At 35.0% G+C, this 23241-nt stretch overlaps 1 protein-coding gene across 5 annotated transcripts in view; it reads right to left on the minus strand.

Annotated features, from left to right (window-relative positions):
* The window catches only part of AKAP6 (A-kinase anchoring protein 6), a 474513-nt gene that overhangs the window by 347502 nt on the left and 103770 nt on the right, over nt 1-23241 (minus strand). For all 5 annotated transcript variants that reach the window (XM_074235346.1, XM_074235350.1, XM_074235349.1 and 2 more), the window contains exon 4: nt 8323-10089. In XM_074235346.1, the coding sequence (XP_074091447.1) occupies nt 8323-10089 (1767 nt within the window). The remainder of the gene's footprint in view (nt 1-8322; nt 10090-23241) is intronic.

Below are 23241 nucleotides of genomic sequence, written 5' to 3' on the forward strand. Positions count from 1 at the left end.
CTAATGTTACAGAAGTAAACTAAAGTTAAACAAGATATTTGTAGTTCTCTATACCTGTATTTCATCATAAATATATCTTCAGCAAAGTGAAGTTTCATCTTAAAAAAAAGGAGATTTGGAGTAACTAGGTAGCACAGTGGATAGAGTACAGGCCCTGGAGTCAGGAGGACCTGAGTTCAAATCCTACCTTAGACATGTAATGCCTTGCAAAAACTAAAAAAAAAAAAAATGGAAAATGGTTTGAATTTTCATTTCTCATCTCCTGTGATGAGAAGAATAAATCTATTCTTTAATAAAAAATTTTATGGAATTTTTTTTAAATCCAGACTCTTCAAATTCCCCAGTTCACAAAAATATTGTTCCTCCCTGAATTCATATTGCACTTGTCTCTATCATTCACTTGATGTTTATTCAAATTTATTTAATCATTCAAAAGACATTTATTAAGCAGTTACTAATACAGGTATTGAGCTAAAAGTTGATGCTACAAAGATGAAGTTGGATATAACCCAACTCGTTAAATTATAGTCCTCGGGAATAATTTTATTTTTGAAGTGTATATGGCATTCTTCCTACCTTGACTAGAAGCCCCATGAGGGCAGGGACCATGTATCCAAATTCTTTTTAACTGTTCCATTGTTTTGTACAGTCAGTCATCATTCAATTTGTGCATATTAATTTCCCATACTCTCTAATGAGGTACATTTTAGAATCACTCACCTGTCAAATTATATAATTCATTCATTTTTGTGTGATGATGACCCTCCTGAAGTCTGTTCACTAATTTAATAGCATTTTATTTTTATTTATAAAGTGTTAAATTTTTATAAAGTATTGAATCTAGAAAAAATTCCTATTTGGTGGAAGCATGGCTTAGCTGATCAACTTTAAATCTCTTTTCTTGCTTTTTTTTTTCAGGCCAAAGAAAATCTAAATGTATCTGAGGATAAAAGGACCTGAGTTTCCATGTTCTATTCCCAGTGAATTACTTTCAGGATTTCCTTGATTCATTTATTCCAATTTATTTTAAGGCTTAAGAAAGTTAGTAGAGTAGTTGGTCCACATTAGGAAAGTAATATATAGACGTAAGATCGATTAAAGTGAAGGGTCATTGTGCAAAGATTTAATTCTCATTGTCCCATGTGAATCCAGCAATCTGACATAGTAAGATCAAGTCAGGTCTTTCCCATATCATCAAGGCTCTTCAGTAGTACAGTATCATCAAGTGACAAATTTTCAATAGTAAGGTTAAGCTAATCCATCTCTCAATGGGTCTAATTTTATGGTGACAAGCTTTTGAAGCAGGGTAAAGCTGTGGAGGAGAAGATAGAGTTCTGGTATGTTCAACTTATCTGCAGAACAAGTTCCATGCAGGAAAATATCAGCAGTTGAAAAATATGCAACTCATTTGGATGGTCATTGGACTAGTCCATCACCAACCCATTTATAACACTATTATTTATGAAAATGGAAGGGCTAGTATGTTATATGTAGATATTTGACCTCTTCAAAATGAGACACTGAAAATTTATCCCCATATTTTTAAAAATAAAATTATTCAGGAAGCTGTGTGGTATAATGGATAGAGCACCAGTACTAGAGGCAGAAGGACCAGAGTTCAAATCCAGACTCAGACACTTAGTTGTGTGATATTGGACAAGTCACTTAACCCCATTGTCTTGCAAATAAAATAAATTATTAAAAACAACCAAAGCAGGGACCCAATCTAAGCATTTCAGAAACCTTGATGGATGATTAAAGAAGGGGGAGTTTACAGGAGACCTATCTATTAAGTATTGTAGAATGCACAGAATCACTTATTATCTCCTCCTAAATACTCTCTTCTCTCTAGATACTATTCTCCCCAAGTTTTGCTCTTTCTTATTCTGTTTTTCTGGATATTTCTCTATATCACATCTAAGGCTCTCTTCATCTGTAAAATATGGAGGTAAAAACATCCTCCTTATCCCCCTCACTTGATTATCAATGAAAATTATCAAATGATACATAGTATAGGAACAGAAAAGAATTTTAGGTATGACTTGAGACTTAAAACCAATATAAGGTGTTGTTATTAACCTATGCAAATTCTTATGGAAATTTAAGAAAAATCTTTGAATTCATCAGTGTGGGGAATTCCAAGTGTGAAAATTCTTTCTACCAACCCCACAGATCACAATTCACTTATGAGTCATATTCTTTATCATCTACTTAAGTAGATAAATCCTAGGTCTGAACTATGAAAGAGTTAAATGAGTTTTCCAGGTCATTCAACTAATAAGTATCAGAGGTAGAATGTGAGCCAGGTCTTCTGAACTGTGAGATAAACATACTGTCTACCTCACCATGCTGCATCTTCTGTCATCTCTATGTTGTGATCAGAAAATGAAGTAGAAATACTTTTTGAAAGACATTCTACTCAAAGACCATGACAACTATAAAAGTAGCAATTATTATAATAAATAAATAGCACATTAAATAGTACACTACTATTTATTCCCAAAAGACCAAAATTATATCATGCTTTGTCCATATTAGAAACTATGACCTGAGAATTCTGATTGTCTGCACTTGGATGAATGAGAACCATGTGGAAATGGAGTTTTTGCCAGTTTTGATGTAATGACACCCATATTTCATTCATAGAGCAAATTTATACATCAGAGTTGTCATTTCCATGTTTTATATATATATATGTATATATATACATACATATATATATATATGCATGATGAAGGAATACGTACAATGTAAGATTCTTGAGGGCATTGACCCTTTTATTTTCTCTTGGTATTCTCATCACCTAAAACAGTGCCTTGAACATATTAAGATACTTTAGAAAATGTGTGTATGGAGTTTAACTGTTATACTGTTAGCCAAAAGTATAAGAACTATAAAAGTATAACAGTATAACAGTATAAGAGATTAAAAGAAAGCATGTTCCTGGCCAGTCTTCTTCTCTGACTCCCTGGCCCAGTCAGGCTCGACTTGACTGCTCCTTTGTCTCTGTCTTTCTTTACCTACCATTTTCTTATGTTTTGGCAGTCCTGAGGTGTTTGGACTCCCACTTGGAGTGGCGGGTTGTTAAGGAAGGACACTTGGCATATGTCCAACTGCCTATCTAGATGTTTAGGAGAATTAAAACATGGGAAAAACTTGGTACCACCCCACCCCCACCCCCCAGCTATGTGCTTTGCTCCTTGGAAGGAATTAGATTTGACAAAAGTAAAACACCTGAGCTCCTGGAAATTATCTTTGGGTAGAACTCTCTTTGTCTCTCTTCTTCTTTGAAATACTCTCACTCATTCTCTGCCACCACCATCCTACCCCCCTCTGCAGAAGGAGGGGGGGAAGGAGAAGGAAAATCTTCCTTTATAGAACTTAGAAATTCAAACCTATGTCTCAGATGGAATGCATGCTTCACTGTAGGAAGGGTAAGACCCCCCACACACACCTTGTTTTAGAAAACAGGGCACCCCATGCCTTCTTGCTGGTTTGGGGTGGGGTGTTGGGCAATCCTCGTGTTTTCAATTCCAAGCCAGTTCCCTAAAGACATTAGCTGGGTTGAGAAAGTCCCACCCTTGGGAGGGGGAAGGGGAAATGGGCAGATTGATTAAGAAGCCTCCTGGTCAATTAGTTAAAGAAAAAAGGGGGAAGATAACTTTTTCTGGGACTAGGAAATTCAAATTTCATCTTTTAATTAAGCCTGTGCTAATAACTAATATCTCTGTAATAGAGTAACTGGATTTGAACTTTATAAAGGTACTTAAGAATGCATTCAATTTTAACTATTGATTGGCTATTTCAAAATTTTAATGAATATTTAAGAGGTTCCACAAGAAATTCTGATTGAGTCTAAAAATTATTTTTGAACAGTCTTAATTGATATATACAAAAAATATATATAATATAAATATATTTGTGTGTGGTAAGCATCAATGGGACGTTTTCACATCTCTCCACTGGCCTGGAGAGGTGGGAAAATGTTTCTAAATTCTGAGATTGGGTGCCAGTCAGGGTATTCAATCTCACCTTGGTAAATTTGAAATTTTTATACAAAAGAATTGTGTCTGTGTTTAAACTCTTGTGTGTGTGTGTGTGTGTGTGTGTGTAATTCAGATCTGAACTAGTTACAGTTACCTGAGTTAAATGTTACTCCTTTTAGTTTGGGTTTTTAATTTAATCGCTTAAAAAGGTCTAATTGAAAATTAAGTGATTAATGAAGTTGGGATCTGAGCCTATCCCCTTATGCCATTTGAAAGTTTTTAGTGGCAAAGTTTGTGAAATTATCTCAGCTGTGAGCTAAGTTTTTGTTAACCTAATATTGATTGAAGGCTGTATTCAATTTATGTTAATTGAGACTTTAAGATTTAGTAAATGTAGACTTCCTGATCTCAAGAGGCTTTGAAAAGAGGGCAGGAAAAGGTCATCACCTTTAAGAAAGAAACTATCTGAGAGCTAAATAAGAGTAATTTAGTCATCTTTGAAAGTTTTGTAACAAGTCTTGAGAATTTATATGTGTTATTAAGAAGGAAAATATAATTGAATAAATGTATGTCAAGGAATTTGGGAATATTGGATCATATATAGTATATTTACTGATTTCTTTTGGGAAAGAGAAATATTGTATTGGGAAAGAGAAAATTTTGTAATCTGATTATTTTTATGTTAAATCAATATTGATAATTATCAACAACTTCACAAGGTCTTTTGTCTCTTATCACATGTTTAGGGAAGGGAATATACATATATATATATATACACATATGACTAAAAGTAAAATTTATTTAACAACTGTTATTTGAAAATAAGAAAATGAATTAACATTACCTAGCATTTATAACATTTTGCTTTTGTTCTAAGGGGAATGAGATATTTGAATAAGAATCTTATGCTCAATGTAAAATTAATAATGTATGCTTAATTTTAAAGAAGTCAAGAATATTGACTTTTCATGGTAAGTGCATAGCAATTGTGTGGTCCCTCTGTAAGGTAACTTATTGATGAATAGGATATATCAGTTATGTAATATTCTTTTGTAACTTCAAAGAAATCATATTTACAGTGTTTGGTTCTCTTGTGAACATGTAAGCTATGTGAATATTTTAATGTTAAAGCCTGGAATTAACATGTGATTGTTTTGAAGGGGTGGTAAGGGAAGTATCACAAATTATGACACCCTTCTAGGATATATATGTGGATTCATGCATGATATAATAATGGAAATATGATTTTGTAAAATTTAATAACTCATATTGTTAATTGACTTAATGCCTGGTTGTTTTTACTATTGTTTTATTGCATTGGAATCAATAACACATTTTAGAAAGTTAAGGTTATCTAAGATGTACTAATGGTTTTAAAGAATTCTGAAAATAATAATAATTTGTATTTTTGAAGATGGCTAGTTGTTAAAAGTTTATGTATAGAAATTTCTAGCTGTATATGCAAACTGACACTAAACTGGTTATTTGGTTTGAGGGAAAAGTACATATGTAACATGAGGAAGATAAAATAATGATGGCGATTTGAAACTTCTCTGTGGCAATCTCTAGCCAATTGTTATGTGAAAAGTCTGGAGATGATGGGCAACCTCCTAGCCAGAAGGAGATGTTTAGTTATTTTAAACAGAGTTAATAACTAAATGGGTTTATTGCAAAAAGTTGATTTTATTAAAAAAATATGAATTAGGGTTTTTGCATTTTACATCTCAAAATCTGTTTTATTGCATTTCATTTACAGCACTGTCCTTAGGTAAATGAACAACAACTAAATTATGATTTTTTTTCTCTAGCCTGGCACACTTTTGGTTCTCCTTAGTGCTCAAGCAACCTGAAGCTCTGATTATAGGTAATTGTTATATTACAATGTATTGATAATTGATCTACCTGACATCAGGTATGTTAAAATAGAAGGACAATATGCCAATGAAACCATTTAGTCCTATGGGGTTTGATGTTAAATGCTGCAGATGAGTAAGTGATTTTTGAAAGAATGACCCTGGCCTCAACTGGGGTAGGATTCTCTTAAAAGAATCCCTTGGGGGCGGCTAGATGGCACAGTGAATAGAGCACCAGCCTTGGAGTCAGGAGTACCTGAGTTCAAATCCAGCTTCAGACACTTAATAGTTACCTAGCTGTGTGGACTTAAGCAAGCCACTTAACCCCATTGCCTTGTAATAAATAAATGAATGAATGAATGAATGAATGAATAAATAAATTAAAGGAATCCCTCACCTGGCTCATTGAAAAGGATCATCTGTATGACTTCATAAGGGAACATGTCCTCATGTTCCCTCTCTGCACTGCAATAACAAATCACCATGATCACTCCAAGTGTATCATAGTTAAATATGAGAGTGAGCCATTGGAACTTTATCTTCCAAATTTTAAGTAATTGGCAAGTATTTTTTGTCTTGGCCTTTTAACATAGGAGGTGAATTTTTACCACAACAAGTTCCCCTAAGGAAAAGAAAACATTAAGTATGGCTGCTTATATCAGGATAATGCCTATTGGTTTATTTTTTAACTGCTTTTAAAAGAGAGATCCATTCTTCAACTGTAATTTATGTTCATTCTAAACATGGCCAAAGAAAAATAGAAAATTCTGTTGCAAATTACTTTTTGGACACATGTAATTTTTAAAGTGCTTTTTCAGGACATTTGTTTATACTATTTTTGAGCTTCTTTTTACAACTTCTGTGGCATCCATTAATGAATCTATGTTATACTAGAATCCATATTCTTATAAAAGGAATTCTGATACTGGCTTAGGATCATAAAGTATAATTCTTGCTCTTTATACACCTTTTAGTTTTTTTTTCCCTAATTATTGGACCTCTGTTAAATAGCCTTCTCTGTTACGATATCTCTGGTTTTTGCTTGCTCAATTTTTTTCCTTGAGTTTTGTTTCTCTAGCTGTATATCTCCAAGACCAGCCACTTCAGGATGCCAACCAGCTGCTGCAGGATGCCAACCAGCTGTGCCAGCCAATCATTCTCTGGACCCTGCCTCAATGAGGTCCTCACTGTAATGTATTCATCACCAAATGAACTCAAAGATCCAGAAGAATCTGGATCCCAAATAATTTTGAGGGGGGAAATGATGCAGGGGAAAGATGAAGAGAATTATGAATGTAGAAATTGGAAGGAAATATAAAATGACTACCACCTAGTCTTGAGATGTAAATTGATTAGAATTAGGGAATTATGACTGTAACAGAAACAAAATTTGTAATCTTAAAGTGCTAATCTTGTCAAATTGGGTCCCCATTATTGATGTAAATCAGCTACCATGATTCATTGTTTAATGTAAAATTTGTATCCTGTATCTCTATAGCTTCACCCTCTATCTAATTCTGGTCTGTAAAGAGGGAGGGAGTCCACCTTTTGCCCTCAGGATAAGGACAAGCCCATAAAAATCTAGGAGGGACCTCTGCTTAGGACCAATCTTCTCTGACTCCCTGGCCCAGTCAGGCTCAACTTGACTGCTTTTCTCTATCTTTATTTACCTACCATTTTCTTATGTGTTGTAACTTCTTTTAATAAATTTTTCTTTTTTTTGTTTTTGTTTTTAGGTTTTTTTGCAAGGCAAATGGGGTTAAATGGCTTACCCAAGGCCACACAGCTAGGTAATTATTAAGTGTCTGAGACCAGATTTAAACCCAGTTACTCCTGACTCCAAGGCCGGTGCTTTATCCACTTTATCCTTTATCCACTACGCCTGTTTTATTTTTTTTTAAAAAAAAGAAGACATGTTCCCAATGAATACAATTGGTCTCTATTGTTTCTAACTAGAACAGAGATATCTGTTCTGATATGGACTGAGTAGATTAAGTTTAAAAGTACTGGGAGGAAAAAGGAATGATTTTATTCTGATATAGTTGAGGTACTGGCACAGCCAGTTAATTAAGCTCAAAAAAAGTTTGCTACCTAATGTATTATTTATTTTGTGCTACTCATTTGATTAGAAGCTGACTTCTGTTCAAGCAGCATTGGCAGGTGAAGAACTCTGTCAACCACAAATATATTGATTCAAGTGTGATCCACATGTTGAAGGACTGATGAGTAGTTACTGTTGACATATTCTTTGACCCAATGTTGTTTTTTCCTACCTCATAATAGTTTAGGAGAAAAAGGTAAGTCTATTATTTCTAATTTTTTTAAAAGGCCTTTCATTGAACTTAGGTCTTAGGTAGGTCTATCATCTCTACAATGGGATCTGCAGGATTGATGTATAATGACTAGTGATCAATATTTTAAGTACCTACTTACTCTGTGCCAACCACGATGGCTACAGTTTTTGATTTTTGAAAGCACCTTACCTCAATTTTTTCCCAGACTGCTTCATAGTTGTCTTGGTGTTGGATATCTTCCATCAACTGCTGAATTAAAGTGGTTTTACTGGAAGTGGAGCTTTTATTTTTCTTAGAGAATGGAGCTATCTCTGACTTTTCAGCTCTATATTTTTTGATGCCAGATGTAGGCATACCCACTTCTTCATCAGAAAGAATATCACTCAGAGGTCCAGATTCAATGCTTTCTCCCAGGGAAGATGCAATATCACTTGAGGAACTAGGGGATATTCTGCCTAACCTTTTGTGCTTTGTTTTAATCTGATAGGCCGGATAGATTTCAGAATCTGAATTCATTTCTGAAAGCTCCCAGTCATCAATATTCTGAATAGTTTCTCCTCTGGGTTTCTGGGGAAGAAGCTTTGTCAGATTTTCAAGCTTTAAAGCTAACACTTCAGTCTGTTTAAGGTGGGATGGAAGAGCTAAGTATTCATCAGACCCATACCAGGCCTCCACAACTTGGCCATTTCTAGCAATATGACTTGGAGAAGAAGAATAGCATTTTCTGCTTTTATTTTTTGAAAGAATAGGTAATGGAGAGATGATAGAGTTAGACTCAGATATAGAGTCATTTTCTTGGGAAACAGGTGGTAAACTGGTTGGAATCAACTTTGAGGACAATTTGTCATTCAGGTTACTTGGATTGCCAAGATCCGCTGAAGATGTAGCAGTAGAATCTGTCTCTGGCCTTTCTCCACACTTGGAAGCACAAGAAGGAATTCCATTCAGCACCACTGAGTTTTTCTTATTTTTAGCTGGTTTGGCTGCTTCAGTACCAGATCCTTCCTTAGGTGGTTGACATAAAATTGAAATCTCAGAGGTTTCATCTGATTTTCTTCTAGAAGCTTTTTCTTTATGATTGTACTCATTAAGTCTTTCTAGGCTTGACGAGATTTCTTTAAAGTAGCCCTTGACTGGGTTTTCAAGATTCCCACCACCTGTTTTGTGCAAACATTCATAAGACTGGCTAACTGCTGATGGGCTGTTTGGATATGAAGATTGTAATGCCAGACATAGCTTGGACCTGTCCGGTGGATCCAAGAGAGAAGGTGTGCTTCTACTCATTTCTGCCTTTAAGAGAGTCATCTGTCTTTTCCCATTACTATCATTGAGTTCATGTTTAAGAGTGTCTTCCTTAAGAAAAAGTCCCCGTTTGGGTAGAGTAGGTTGTGTGGGAGAATCTTCATTATAATTAAAACAGTCTCTTATTGACCTCTTAGGGGTTGAATTTTCAGAGAGAGGAGGATGTGTTTTTGCACCAAGTTTGGATGAGGAATGGTTTTCCTTTGTCCCTGTATCAGAAGAGCTGGTCTTGTCCTGCCTTTGCCCTGAGCCAGTAGAACCAAGAGGACACAAGACCTGAAGCTCTTTGGCTATGGATATTACTTTGCTTTCATCACTTCTCCCTTCATCTCCTGCTGAAAGTGACTCGTGGTTTCCCTCATCACTAATGACTTCACTGTCCTGGGAAGGAACAGGATCAGCAGCTACTGTGAGAAGACCAACACTTCTAATAAGTTCTGGAAAGTCTTTTTCCATTTCACTCCAGGACTCAAAAGGCTTGGTTTTAACCTGGCCAGAGGTCATATCACCCAAGGCACCAAGCAAATCCTCACTGGGGCTGTAGTCAGACAGTTCAAAAGCTGTAATGCCACAATCCAGGGAGAGATAATTCTGGGAGCATTTGATGGTTAGTTGTCCCGAATCATCCACTTCAGTTAAAGAGTCCAGACGACCCTAAAACAGACAATGAAAATAGTTTGAGGAAATGTAACATCAATTACTAGTAAACATTTCACCTTATGACTTTCCCCATTTCTGTTTCAATATATCACGAGTAGGCATAAGAAATTAAATAGGATTATTTGGGGAGTTTTATAGAAGATTCAACCAATATAAAAGGAACAGCAGATGGCACAGGCTCTATGACCAAACACTTACTCCAAATTTTACAATGAGGTGCTATAATCATCCCATAAAAGAATAAGAAAAAGAAAAAATTCAGACCTCTTCTCTGATACTAAAGGAGGGTCAAATAAATTTATCCAGATTTTCCAGATCATGGGGAGACATGGGGTCCAGAGGAATTATTAGCACATACTAGAGAAAAGTTTAGAAATACATCCAGTATAAATGGCTTCTAGAGGAACATATATACAAGAATAGCATTCAGTGATCAGATGGCTTTGTACAATCAACTTCTTAAACACTGGAGATTTTTTCCTAAACATGGCAGACACAATCTTAAGAAACATGCTTTCATTCTGACCCAGATATAGAAAGTCTAAAAATATACAATCAACTTCTTAAATACTAAGGATTATTTTTAATATGGAAGATATAATCTTGAGAGAAAGGCTTTCATTCTGATCCAAATATACTCATTTTTTTTCTTGAATGTTTTCTACTTTAGAAAAGTCTAAAAATATATTCTAACTTTGTTAATTTACCTCAATTAAAAAAATCCATGGGAATGTTCTCTTTTAGATAAATCAGATATTTTGATCTTCAAAATGCCACAAAGTACAGTTACCTGCCTTGACATCTGCATGACAAAAAATTATTTCCCATTTTGATTATTTTCCATTTATCCTGTGAACAGGGATTGTTTTTTGGTCTTTTTTTTTATCCTAGCACTCAGACTATTACTTAGCACATTATAGATATGATCTATATTCTGAAAGGTTTAATATATATATAAAATCTTGAGGGTGGCTAGGTGGTTCAGTGGATAGAGCACTGGCCCTGGAGTCATACCTGAGTTCAAATCTGGCCTCAGACACTTAATAATTACCTAGCTGTGTGGCCTTGGGAAAGCCACTTAACCCTATTGCCTTGTAAAAACTAAAATAAATATATATCTTGATAAAAGCATTTCAATATAATTGGCTTCCCTTATATCCTATGTTTTATGTATTTAAAATGCATGTATTCAGACACTCTATACCAAAATAAGATCAAAATGGGTACAGGACTTAGACATAAAGGGCTACACCATAGATAAATTAATAGGCCAAGAAATACTCTATCTACCAGATCTAAGGAAAGGGGATAAATTTATGACCAACCAAGAATTATAAACTGCAAGGTGGATGATTTTTAGATTAAATTAAAATTTTTTTGCACTAATAAAATCAATACTACCAAAATTAGAAGGAAAGCAGAAATGGGAAACAATCTTCCCATCTAGGAGTTCCAGTAAAGGTCTCATTTCTAAAATATATAGAAAATTGCATCAAATTTATGAGGTTACAAATCATTACCAATTGATAAATGGTCAAAGATATGAATAGACAGTTTTCAAATGAAGAAATTAAAACTATATATGATCATGAAAAAATGCTCCAAATCATTATTGATTAAAGATATGCAAATTAAAACAACTATGAGGTATTACCTCATACCTGTTAGATTGGTTAGGATGGGAAAAAGGGAAATTGATTAATGTTGGAGAGGTTGTAGGAGGACTGGGATATCAATGCATTGTTGGAGGAATTGTGAACTGATCCAACCATTCTGGAGAGCCAAATATTCATTCCCTTTGACCCAGCAATTCCAATTCTAGACCTATAGCCAGAAGAAATCATAAAAAATGGGAAAAGTCCCATATGTTCCAAAATATTCATAGCAGCTCTTTTTGTAATGACAAAGAATTGGAAATTGAGGGGATGCCTATCAATTGGGGAATGGTTAAACAAATTATGGTACGTGAATACTACGGAATATGTTCTATAAGAAACTATAAATGGTCAGACTCTAGAGAAGCATGGAATGAGTTACAGGATCTGATGCTGAGCAAAGGGAGCAGAACCAAGAGAACGATGTACACATTAACAACAACACTGTTGAGATGATCAACCCTAATGAAAACAGCTTCTCTCAGCAGTTCAGAGAGCTAAGACAACCCTATTAGACCAGTTATGGACAACGTTATACCCATCCAGAGGAAGGAAAATAAAACAAAATAAAATGTCTAATCTATAAACATGTTTATCAAAAATACATACATACAATGACCTAACTGTTTGCCACTGAGGGGATGGAGGTGGAAAGGGAGGGTAGAAGGAAATTTTGTAACTTAAAAATATAAATATGCATATGGATGAATGTTGAAAAAACTTTCATTACATGTATTTGGAAAAATAAAATATCAATAAAAAATAATTCCAAAAAAGAGGTCTATAAACCTTTCTGGATAGCTAAAAATAACCCATAGTATACAAAAATGTTAAGACTTCTTAGATTAATCACTTGGACTTATGGATAACCCCTATTCTGAGCTCCAAAGAAGGGCAAGATCTAAAGGAAAAGGTAAACAGATACCAAACCAAGTCAGAAATCAGCAATGAAAGATTCCTATTAAGTCATATTCAAGAGAGTGGTATAGAAACAAGAAGTTAGTAACCATACTGGAGGTCTGAAACCAGAGAGAAATGAATGGAGGCCAAAAGGCATGTTATCGCAAGTATTAGCAAAACAATTAGTCATTATTCTATTAATTTCTCTCTAATGGTGGATGATACTCTCAAACCTTTTCTTTCTTTTTTTTTTTGCAAGGCAAATGGGATTAAGTGGCTTGCCCAAGACCACACAAGCTAGGTAATTATTAAGTGTCTGAGGTCTGATTTGAACTCAGGTACTCCTGACTCCAGGGCCGGTGCTCTATCCACGCACCACCTAGCCGCCCCTTAAACCTTTTCTTTAACATTGTTTTGTCAGGTGGTTACAAGCAGAGGAAGCACTGACAAGCAGAGGGGTTTTTTTTTGTTTTTTTTAACAAGAAAGTCAGATAGCAGTAAATTGTAGGGATAGCCAACTCTATCAAACAAAAACAAACATACAAAAAACATCATACAGGAAATTTTAAACAAGTAATATTGTGAAGTAGCAGTTAGGTAATGCATTAGATGAAGTATTAGAATTGGAGTCAAGAAGATCTGACTATAAATTCAGTCTCAGAAATTGCCCAGTTGTGTGATCTTGGACAAGTCATTTAACTTCTATTTGCCAGTGGAAAAGGGAATGGCAAACTGCTCCAGCATCTTTGCCAAGAAAACCCCATGGTCCATGGTATTATGAAGAGTTGGATATGATTGAAGTCCCCAAACTTCCAAATGAACCATCCTCCAAAAGATTTTTAAATTTATCACAAGCTCACTGGGATTTGGAGACAGAAAGTCAAGGTATGACTCCTCAGCTCTGCAACTTAATTACTTCCATAGTTATGAATGATAGATTTCACACCTTCTGGTCTCCCTGTTTTCTCTCATAAAATGATGGAATTGGACTAGGTGATGCCAAGGTCCTTTCCAGCTTTAAATGTAACATTCCTCAGAATTTTAAGCATATTTTCTCATAGAAATAAGACTTAAAATGAATTTAGATAAGGATGTTTATATACAAAGTAGCTAAAATTTGCAATGAGATATTCTATGCATTTCTGCCTAAGAAGTAATAGACTTAGAATAGAGAAAGAGACATACATTTTGGGACAATAGCCAACATGGGAATGTGTTTTGCTGCACTATGCATATTCATTATGATGGCTTTCTTTTTTTATTTTTTAGATTATTCACTGAACAGTCTATTTGAATTGTCTTATGAAGATTTTTGCCATTCACCTAGCAAGATAAGACATTTCAATCTGAACTCACAAATTTTCAAACTCTATAGTGGAGAGCACAACTCCAATGAGCTAACCATGTTGGTTGAATACAAACATATATTTGCCTAAAAAACTATTTTCTAGAGAAATCACACAAAATAAGCACTCATAAGGAGGTCAGAAGTGATACAAGGATACTCTCAATATTTCTTTAAAAAACTTTGGGACGGGGCGGCTAGGTGGTGCAGTGGATAAAGCACTGGCCCTGGAGTCAGGAGTACCTGGGTTCAAATCCGGTCTCAGACACTTAATAAGTACCTAGCTGTGTGGCCTTGGGCAAGCAAGCCACTTAACCCCATTGCCTTGCAAAAACTAAAAAACAAAACAAAACAAAAAAAAAAACCTTTGGGACTGATTGTGATACATAGGAGACTGATCCAGGCTTACCCAGCACAGTGTGCCTGTATCAAAGAAGGTACTATGCCCTATGAGCAAAGCAAAATTGCAGTAGCTCAAAAGAAATATGAGATGCCCAAAATTAAAGACATCACTTCACATAGACTATTTGTACTTGACCTATGGTAGAATTTTCCAGTCGGACACACTACATCTTGACCCCAACATAGTGACATCATTTTAATTCTCTTTGACCAAGAAGGACAACAACCAAATGTCAGAAGCAAGATTTGATTCCAAGTCTTCCTGATTCCAAGTCCACATTCTAAGCACTATTACATCAGAAGAAATTATACTCTGTGATGTATTGATTAATAAAAAAAAATTTGATATCTTGAGAAATACTTCTGCCCCTGCCTACTAAACATAATAGAACCTTCCCATTTTCAGAGAGGCCAATAATGATCTTCGGTGAGAAAAGACCATAGCAGTTTTTTTCCCACCATCCACAGATTTCTAAGCACCACTGGTAAGCGAAGTCATGACTCAACAAATACTTCTTTAATCTCCATAAAAATCCCCTCCCATTCTTAGCATGACACAAGCCACATATTTGTATGTGCCAAAATTTGTAGCTCAGGAGAGACATACCCTCCATCGCTATAGGAAAGTCAGACTAGATCTGCAGTTTCTTTTCATTATTCTAGAATGATCATCAGAAGCATTCATCTAAGTTTTCACAAAGGAAATAATAAAAGAAAAGTCTCAGAGCAGGTGAGTAATGAGCTCTAGATTTCCATTCCTTAAAAAAAAATCACACTGAAATATTAATAAATATCTAGTCTTCAAACACCCTTTTTGGATAAGCCTCCAGGTTAGCTGTCTAAGATTTGCAAGTAAAGTCCCAAGTCAATTTGGAGGTAAGAAAGTATGATTTTTGTTGCCTTTTTTTATTGTAGAAAATATAGCATTTAATTGTGCTCAGCCACCAGTACTGTCAGAGCAGTCAAGCAATATCTCAATCCAAAATATACCTCTTCATAATACATTATGCAGCAGCTTTTCTGATGAAGGTTACATTTTATGGAGGAGGATAATTTATTCGTTTTATTATAGGCCTCAATTTTCACATATGTATTAAGGGAAATCTTTTCTTCTAGCTAGAAGCAAGAAATTTTGGTTGCTTCCTTAGTCATTTTAAAGATATTGAAGTTCTGCTCCTCCCGGATCCATTCTTTAAACTAAATTTTGTTAGCAAGAGAACATGGAGTACTATTATTGGGGGCTTTACATAGCTCAGACCTGCATAATACTTTATCAATGCTTACACCCAGCTACTTCTATGTCAAGTTTCACACTGCCCTAATGAGGTTCTCACCTGTTCTCTCCCACACCCCATTCCATTCTTTGTATATTTTTCTTTTAAAGTAGAATCTGATGCTAGCAAATGTTATGCCAAGATAATCATTCTGGTTTTCTACTAAAACCCTGATGATTAAAGTGATGGTGTAACAATAATAAGAATTCAATGCAATGCCATCTGATCCAAGAACTAAGCAACCAAAAAGTATTATTTAAGCACCAACTGAATGTCAGATACAATAATAAAAATTAAACAATCCTTAACTTCAGATATCTTACACTCTACCCAAGAATACATATACATAAAAAACCATATACAAAAGAAATATGAGGCAATTTTTCTTGGCTGTAGAGTTAGCATTTGGGAAATTCAGAAAAGATTTCATATAGAAGTTGTCACTGGAGGAGAGTTTTTAAGAAAACAAGGCATTATAAGAGGTGAAGCTGAAGGGGGAATAATTAGGAGAAGAGTTGGTACAAAGGCACCTAGCCATCAACAATTTACTAATAAACAAGGATTTATTAATTGCCTACTGTGGGCTGGATTCTGGAGATATCAAGATTAAAAATTCATATCATCTCTGTATTTAAGGCTCTATTGAGGGAATTAGAATAAGATGGGAAAGACCACCATTATAGTCTTGGTTTTATCCAAGCCTTACTCTAGAACTTCATACAAGTCAGGATTTCAAAAAGTCTTGATCATTTCCAGTTTTGAAAATACTAACTACAGTTTTAAAATAAATATATATGAAAATAAAATAGGGTACTAATTTTAAAAACTGACACAATTCACTTTTTTTAAAATTAGTGAATGCTTTTCAGTCATTTCTTCTCCCCTATTGTAGTGCAGTAATTTTTGAGAGGGAAATTTTTCCCTTTTGTATCCTGTCAATAGTAAGCACAGTAAGATCATTCAGTTACTTTTGTTGGATGACAATAGTTCTTTGCTTATTAATCTCTAAAGCCTTCTTTGAGATGGAAACACAAACCAAAAGGTATTCCTGACCCTAATGACCTTCCTAATTAATCTTGAGACAAGTCTTTCAACCTGAGTCTCTCTTTTTTTAATCTATAAAGTGGGGACCAAAAAAATGCCTCCTTTGGTTACATCAAAGATATTAGGGATTGGGACTTAACCTGTGATTTCCTAGAATAGAATAGTACCCAGTTTGGCCTCTTCCTCCCCCCCCCCCTCCCCATTTACTCCCTTTCTAAATCCTTCCTCCACATCACAGACCTTCAAATACTTGAATTGTTATCATAACTCTGAACTTCCCTTGAGTCTTCTCTTTTTTCAGGTTAAACATTCCAATCTCCTTCAAGTGAATTTCATGGTGTAATTTGAAATTCCTCCAACTATCTTATTGCCTTCCTTTGGACACTCTCCAGTTTATCATTGTCCTTAAAATGTGGTGCCCAGAACTGAACATAATACTCCAGATGAGTTCTGATGAGGACAGAGTACAATGGGAACTATCAACTCCCTTTTTTCTGGAAGTTATGCCTCTCTTAATACATTCCAAAATTGAATTGACTTTTTTGCCTGCCACATCATAATACTGACTTGTATAGTGATAATACTAGAAGGATGATCATGCTATCTCCTTCATTTTAGTAGCAAGGAAATTGAGGTATAGAGAAATTACATACATAGATCACAAATAGCAGAAATGGAATTTGAACCAAGTTCTGACTCAAAATTCAGTAATCTTTTTCTACTGATCATGCTGTCTCCCAGTTTTGAGGAATATTGCATATAGCAAGTGTTTAATAAAAGTTTGTTGAGTTAATGTATGCAAAAGAGCTTAAAAACTACAAAGCATTATGTAAGCAAAAAATTATATCTTTAGAACCAGTCTGAATCTTTTTATGAAGAAATGGAGTAAAGGAGCCCCTGATTTTTATTTTCTTCAGGCCAGATTATGTATTTACCCTAGTGGTCTAAAGTAACCACCTCACTGGTCCTAGAAAACAAAAGTAGGAGAAATGGTTAAAATGATAAAGGGTTACTCTAGACGATATCAAGAAGCACTGTCTCACAATTTGAAATGATCCCACGGTAAAATGGGGCTACCTCAGGAGATGACTGGTTCACTAGAAGTGGTACCTTTGTAGTGGAGATTATTTTGGGGGGGGAGACAATAGTAAAATTCTTTCAATTCAGAATTTTTGTGGATCTGTGAAATGATCATGGATTTCTTGGAGGATTTTTTCCCAAAGTTTCAGGACTTAATGGAATTAGCACAATATTATCTGTAAATAGGAGATATGGCAGATTCTATAGCAAGACAGTGTCCATGAACTGATGGCTCAGGTCAACATAATATCTCTGTTTCATTCCATTTGGCATAGTATTAGATAATCTGGATTCACTCATATACAATGGTGAGGAGCAGGACTTTGGTGGATAAATATTCAACTTCTAGAAAATTATAACTGACTAGAAAAGAGCATTGTTTTTTGTACAAAGAAGCTCCAAGGGAGCTGTGATCTCAGCATTGTGGGTTATTTCCTCTAGTGATACAGATAACCCATACATGACTATCCTTATTCTCCCTTAATTCATCCTTTTTCACCAGTGTACATAAGTGATTGAGGGTATCTAGTACCAATAAAAGTGATAGATTAATTCTGTAGGATAAAAATAACAGTTCAAAAGGCATGTTGGTAGGGTGGCTAGGTGGTGCAGTGGATAAAGCAACAGCCCTGGAATCAGCAGTACCTGGGTTCAAATCTGGTCTCAGACACTTAATAATGACCTAGCTTTGTGGCCTTGGGCAAGCCACTTAACCCCATTGCCTTGAAAAAAAAAACCTAAAAAAAAAGGCATGTTGGTAATCCTGGAAAAAGAAGAGAATAAGAAAGACCTTCACTGGACCCTTTTTTCAATTTACTTCCTTTTCAAATAACTCTATTTGAATTTTATTTTGCTTTGGGTGTTAAAAGTACTTTCCATACATCTTCTCATTTGAATCTCACAATAACCCTATGAGATAGGTACTATAATTATTATCATTTTGTGGATAAAAAACCTGAGGTTCAGATAGTTTAAGTGATTTGTCCAGAGACACACTGCCAGTAAATGCCTGAAGCTGAATTCAAACCCAGGTCTTCCTAACTCCATATAGCACTCTATCCATCACAGATCACAGTACATGAGATATGTAATCACTTCTTCATCCTGCCCTTCCCCCTCACCATAAAAAGCATAGCACTTCAAAGTATAAGAGTATAATCAGAAGTGATGATAGAGGAATAATTTCAAGAGTCTTTTCCAACCATAATATTCTCAGTGACCTCTTCCTCTTCTAAATTTATCATTTGTATCACCCAGTTATATACTGTTGTGTTGTGCATTTGTATTTATAATTTCATAAATCTTGTCCCCTTAACTCTAATTGATGTTTGAATTCTTCCTCAAAGAAGAGCATGATATCAGAGAGGTGGTATCATGAAAGGCACATGAATTCGACATGAGTGAAGTGGTACTGTACTAAGTCACTAGCCTCACTTTCTCCTCCAGAACCATCTGGATCCAGTGACCAGAAATGAACCAGGATAATTGGAGATAACCCTGGATATGACTTGTCCAAGGTCACACAGCTAGTAAGTGTCAAGTGTCTGAGGCCAGATTCAAACTTTCAACCTCCTGACTCCAAGGTCAGTGCTCTATCCACTATACCATCTAACTGTCCTTTAACTAGAAATGGAAATTTTTTGAAGGCAGGGTCTTTTTAAGCCCCATGGTGCCTAGCACTGGAATTTGTTGAATGAGGAAATGAATGAATGCATCAAGAAAATAGAAGAATGATAATCTGCAAGCAAAGAACATGTTTTAGCTTTTGTGTGAAAATCACAAAGCCTTCATAATTATTAATTAGCTCACATTGCACACTTGGAGCTTCCTGGAGAGCAAAGCATTTTGTGGAAGAAATATTTGACTACATACAATAGTTACATTTCAGTCACTAGATGAAAGAGATTACTACCAGAGAAAAACAAGTTCTAATTACAGTACACATTTTACATTTCATCATGCTGGCCTGTAGTAATTTTAAAATATTACTACTGTCAGTAGAACACATTCACTCCCACTAAATAATGTCCATATTTCATTTGAAAGAGTTTTTTTAAAGTGTTTTTCTGACAACTATAGGCCTGACACCACAAAAGAAAACATGTTTTTAAAAAATAATGCATTTTTTTTTGTTAGGGAGATGCTATATACCTAGGGTTTTAGGTTTCAAATACATAATTTAATATAAGGAAAAAAGTATTTTGGTTTACTAAACAAAGGAATTTTGATGTCCTGAAGCAATCCCCATAAACCTAAAAAAAAGTATTCTTTCTTTTTCTGGAATTCTCACATCCCACTATTCCAAACTAAATCATGCATGTTAACTATTCTTGTTTGACAGCATGTTTTATTCCATTTCCTTCTTCATTTGGCTGCAAATCTTTGCCAGATGAATTTATTTAGGCTTGGTTGAATTTATCCCAATTTCCTCCTTTATTTCCCCTAATTTTAGGGGTAGTGGTGACAGGTATGATTGACTTAGAGCAAAACAGAAGACAAAAGAACCCGTGGTGTTGCACTTTATTTCATATTAATCATTTATTCAGTGACCTGCACTACTTATGAATCAACTCACTGACAGAGAAGGCTTAGATAATATAAAAAATTGAAGAAAGCATAATATCAAAGGCAATAATAATTTGACATGGATTTGTATGAGAGATGCACATTCATGTGTTTATATATACACATGTGTATATAACATACACATGTGTGTACATAAATGCATGTGTGTATATATGAAATTTACATTCAAACAAGTTTATAATCAGCCTACAGCCACCTTCCATTTTAATTAGCTTCTTTGTTGTTTCTGACTTTTTCCTGACTTTGTGTGGGATCTTCTTGTTAAGTATACTAGAGTGATATGCTACTTCCTTTTCTAGCTTGTTTTTACAGATAAGAAAACTGAGGCAGAGTGACTTGCTCAAACACACAACTACTGAGTGTCTAAAGTCAAATTTGAATTCAGGTCTTCCTGGCTTTAGACCTACTGCTCTATCCACTGTACTACCTAGCTGCCATATTGCCTTCTAACTCAATTCTGTCATTTGGATTTGATAGTATTACAGACATGATAACTCCTTTGAATTAAAAAAAACATTTATCATGGTGAGTTATATTTAAAAATGGGGAAAGGAGGTGATAGGATCATATATTTTAATGGATAGCCTTAGAGTATATCTTCAAATCCTACTTTTGACACACAAACACATCTGTTGAACCCCAGACAATGCACTTAGGCTTTCAATGTCCTAGACAAGTTTTTCAAACTATAAAATTACAGTGAGAATGCTGATCTGCAAAGGAAAGATATTCCCTGGGAGCTCCTTGATGAAATCACAGATCTGGTCCAAAAAAAGAATCAAAAAAAATATGCAAAGTACTATGCTGAATATTTTGGAAAAAAAAGATGAAAAAAAACCCCAACCAAACTCAAACTTCACTACCCTTGAGGATCATACAACTTAATAATTCAATTCAATCTATCAGACATTTAATAATGAACAACTGTTTACAGAGCATGACAATATAGGCAAGGGAAGTATACAGATAATTACAATGAAAGCTAGAAAATGATTACATACTTAAGAAAGGTCAAACAAGAGGTAGAAGGAGGGAAAGAAGAATCATTTCTGGGATGGAGAGTGAGAAGACATCATAGGGGATGATGCAGCATCTGAACTTGGTCTTGAAAGAAAGTGATATCCATAGGTGGGGACAGGAGGAGTCTATTTTACTTTTAGAAAACAATGCCAGGAAAGCAAGGAAAGAGTCAAAAGATTAAATATTTGAAGGAGAGTTTTATGAAATAAGGCTAAAAAGAAAGGCTGTTCATAGATTGTGGGAAGACCTTGAATAGCTAAGTGGAAGTCCTTGGCTAAAAGGATTCACATTTAACAGAGATTCTGGGCATCAAGGCACCAAAATATGAATTTCTGTGGACTTTGAGTCAAGTGCTTATTCCACATGTACTATAATGTCTCTGTATATTGTGCCTCTCCTTTGGGATGGAGAGCATTCATTATTCAGCTCATTCAGATCATTCCTCCAACTTGATCCCTGTTCTGATACTGAGGATATTTCAAAATATCTGTGGATGTCCCATGATCTTCCAGTCTGTCATCTTTTTCAGTACTCATGACCTACATTTTGAATCTACCTTGGCAACTCATAGGAATGGTCACATAATAGATTTTAGTATTACTCATAATTATGCCAACTTCACGATTGTGAATTCTGAAATCCCCTTTTGTGATTATAATCTCTTATTCTTCCATCTATAACCTTACCTCATAACTCCTTAAACAATTCCTCATTCTCACCAAGACCTCTATTTCATCTATCCTCCCACATTCCTCCAATCCATCATATTATCTGGCTTTACTTTCCTCTATTAATTCTATTGTTGATTAATTCGACTAGACATACTGCCTATTCACTTCAATGATTTATGTCTCTCCAACTTCCCAACCTTTGATCTATCCAATATGAGCATTTAATAGGCCATGTACAAGGCATTGTGTTGGGTACTGTGGATGCAAAGATTAAAATAAAATAAAATAAAATATCCCTTCCCTTAAGGAGTTTATATTTTAGTATGATGATATAAAATAACAAAATTTATACATTATAATTTCAGAAAGGTGATAGCATCCCTCTCATACCATATTAGTCTCCTTTGCATACTCTACCCTCTAAGCAACATGGATTATTCTCTCATTCTGGAATATACTCTACCCTTTCCTGTCTTCATGATTTTGCTCATTCTATTGCTTGGAGGAGAGATGTCCCACTTCTTGTCCTCTCAGCTTTTGAATTCCTAGATATCCTTTAAAAGCCCAACTCAAATGCAACACCTTCCTCAAAGCCTTCCCTCATACCATTCATATGTAACAATGACTTCCTTAGGTACTACATAGCTCTTGGCTTTTGTGTATTAAAGCTATCTTAATATATTCCTTATTCTCCTACTAAACCTACAATTCCAAAGATGAACATGTATTTTTTTATACCTTTCTTCTTCCCCCAACCCTGCCCCCCCCCATAACTAGGATAATGTCTCAATTAGAAGAGAGCTCTAATAAGTATTTGCTGAATGAAAAAGCAAAAGATTTTGGTTTAGGAACTTGTGGGAAGAAGTGAAAATTGAATTGAATAAATAGGAGAATGAAGATAGGGAGACCAGTTACAAGGCTGTAAGAGTCCAAGGAATATGTGTTAGGTACCTAAACTGAATGGCAGTAATATGAGTAGAGAAGAGACAACAGAGTGAAATGCATATGGGATTTTATAGAGTCCCTCTTTACATTTCAAACAAGTACCCTCTAGCGATCTTAGTTTGGATCAGTAACTTTGTTAGGGCACAGCATAAAGCCATAAGAAGACCCTTAGGAAAACTATGACATTTATATCATCATAATAGAACACACACAAGGTAGCTAGG

This window comes from Macrotis lagotis, chromosome 4 (assembly GCF_037893015.1).
Source record: "Macrotis lagotis isolate mMagLag1 chromosome 4, bilby.v1.9.chrom.fasta, whole genome shotgun sequence".
Taxonomy (NCBI): domain Eukaryota; kingdom Metazoa; phylum Chordata; class Mammalia; order Peramelemorphia; family Peramelidae; genus Macrotis; species Macrotis lagotis.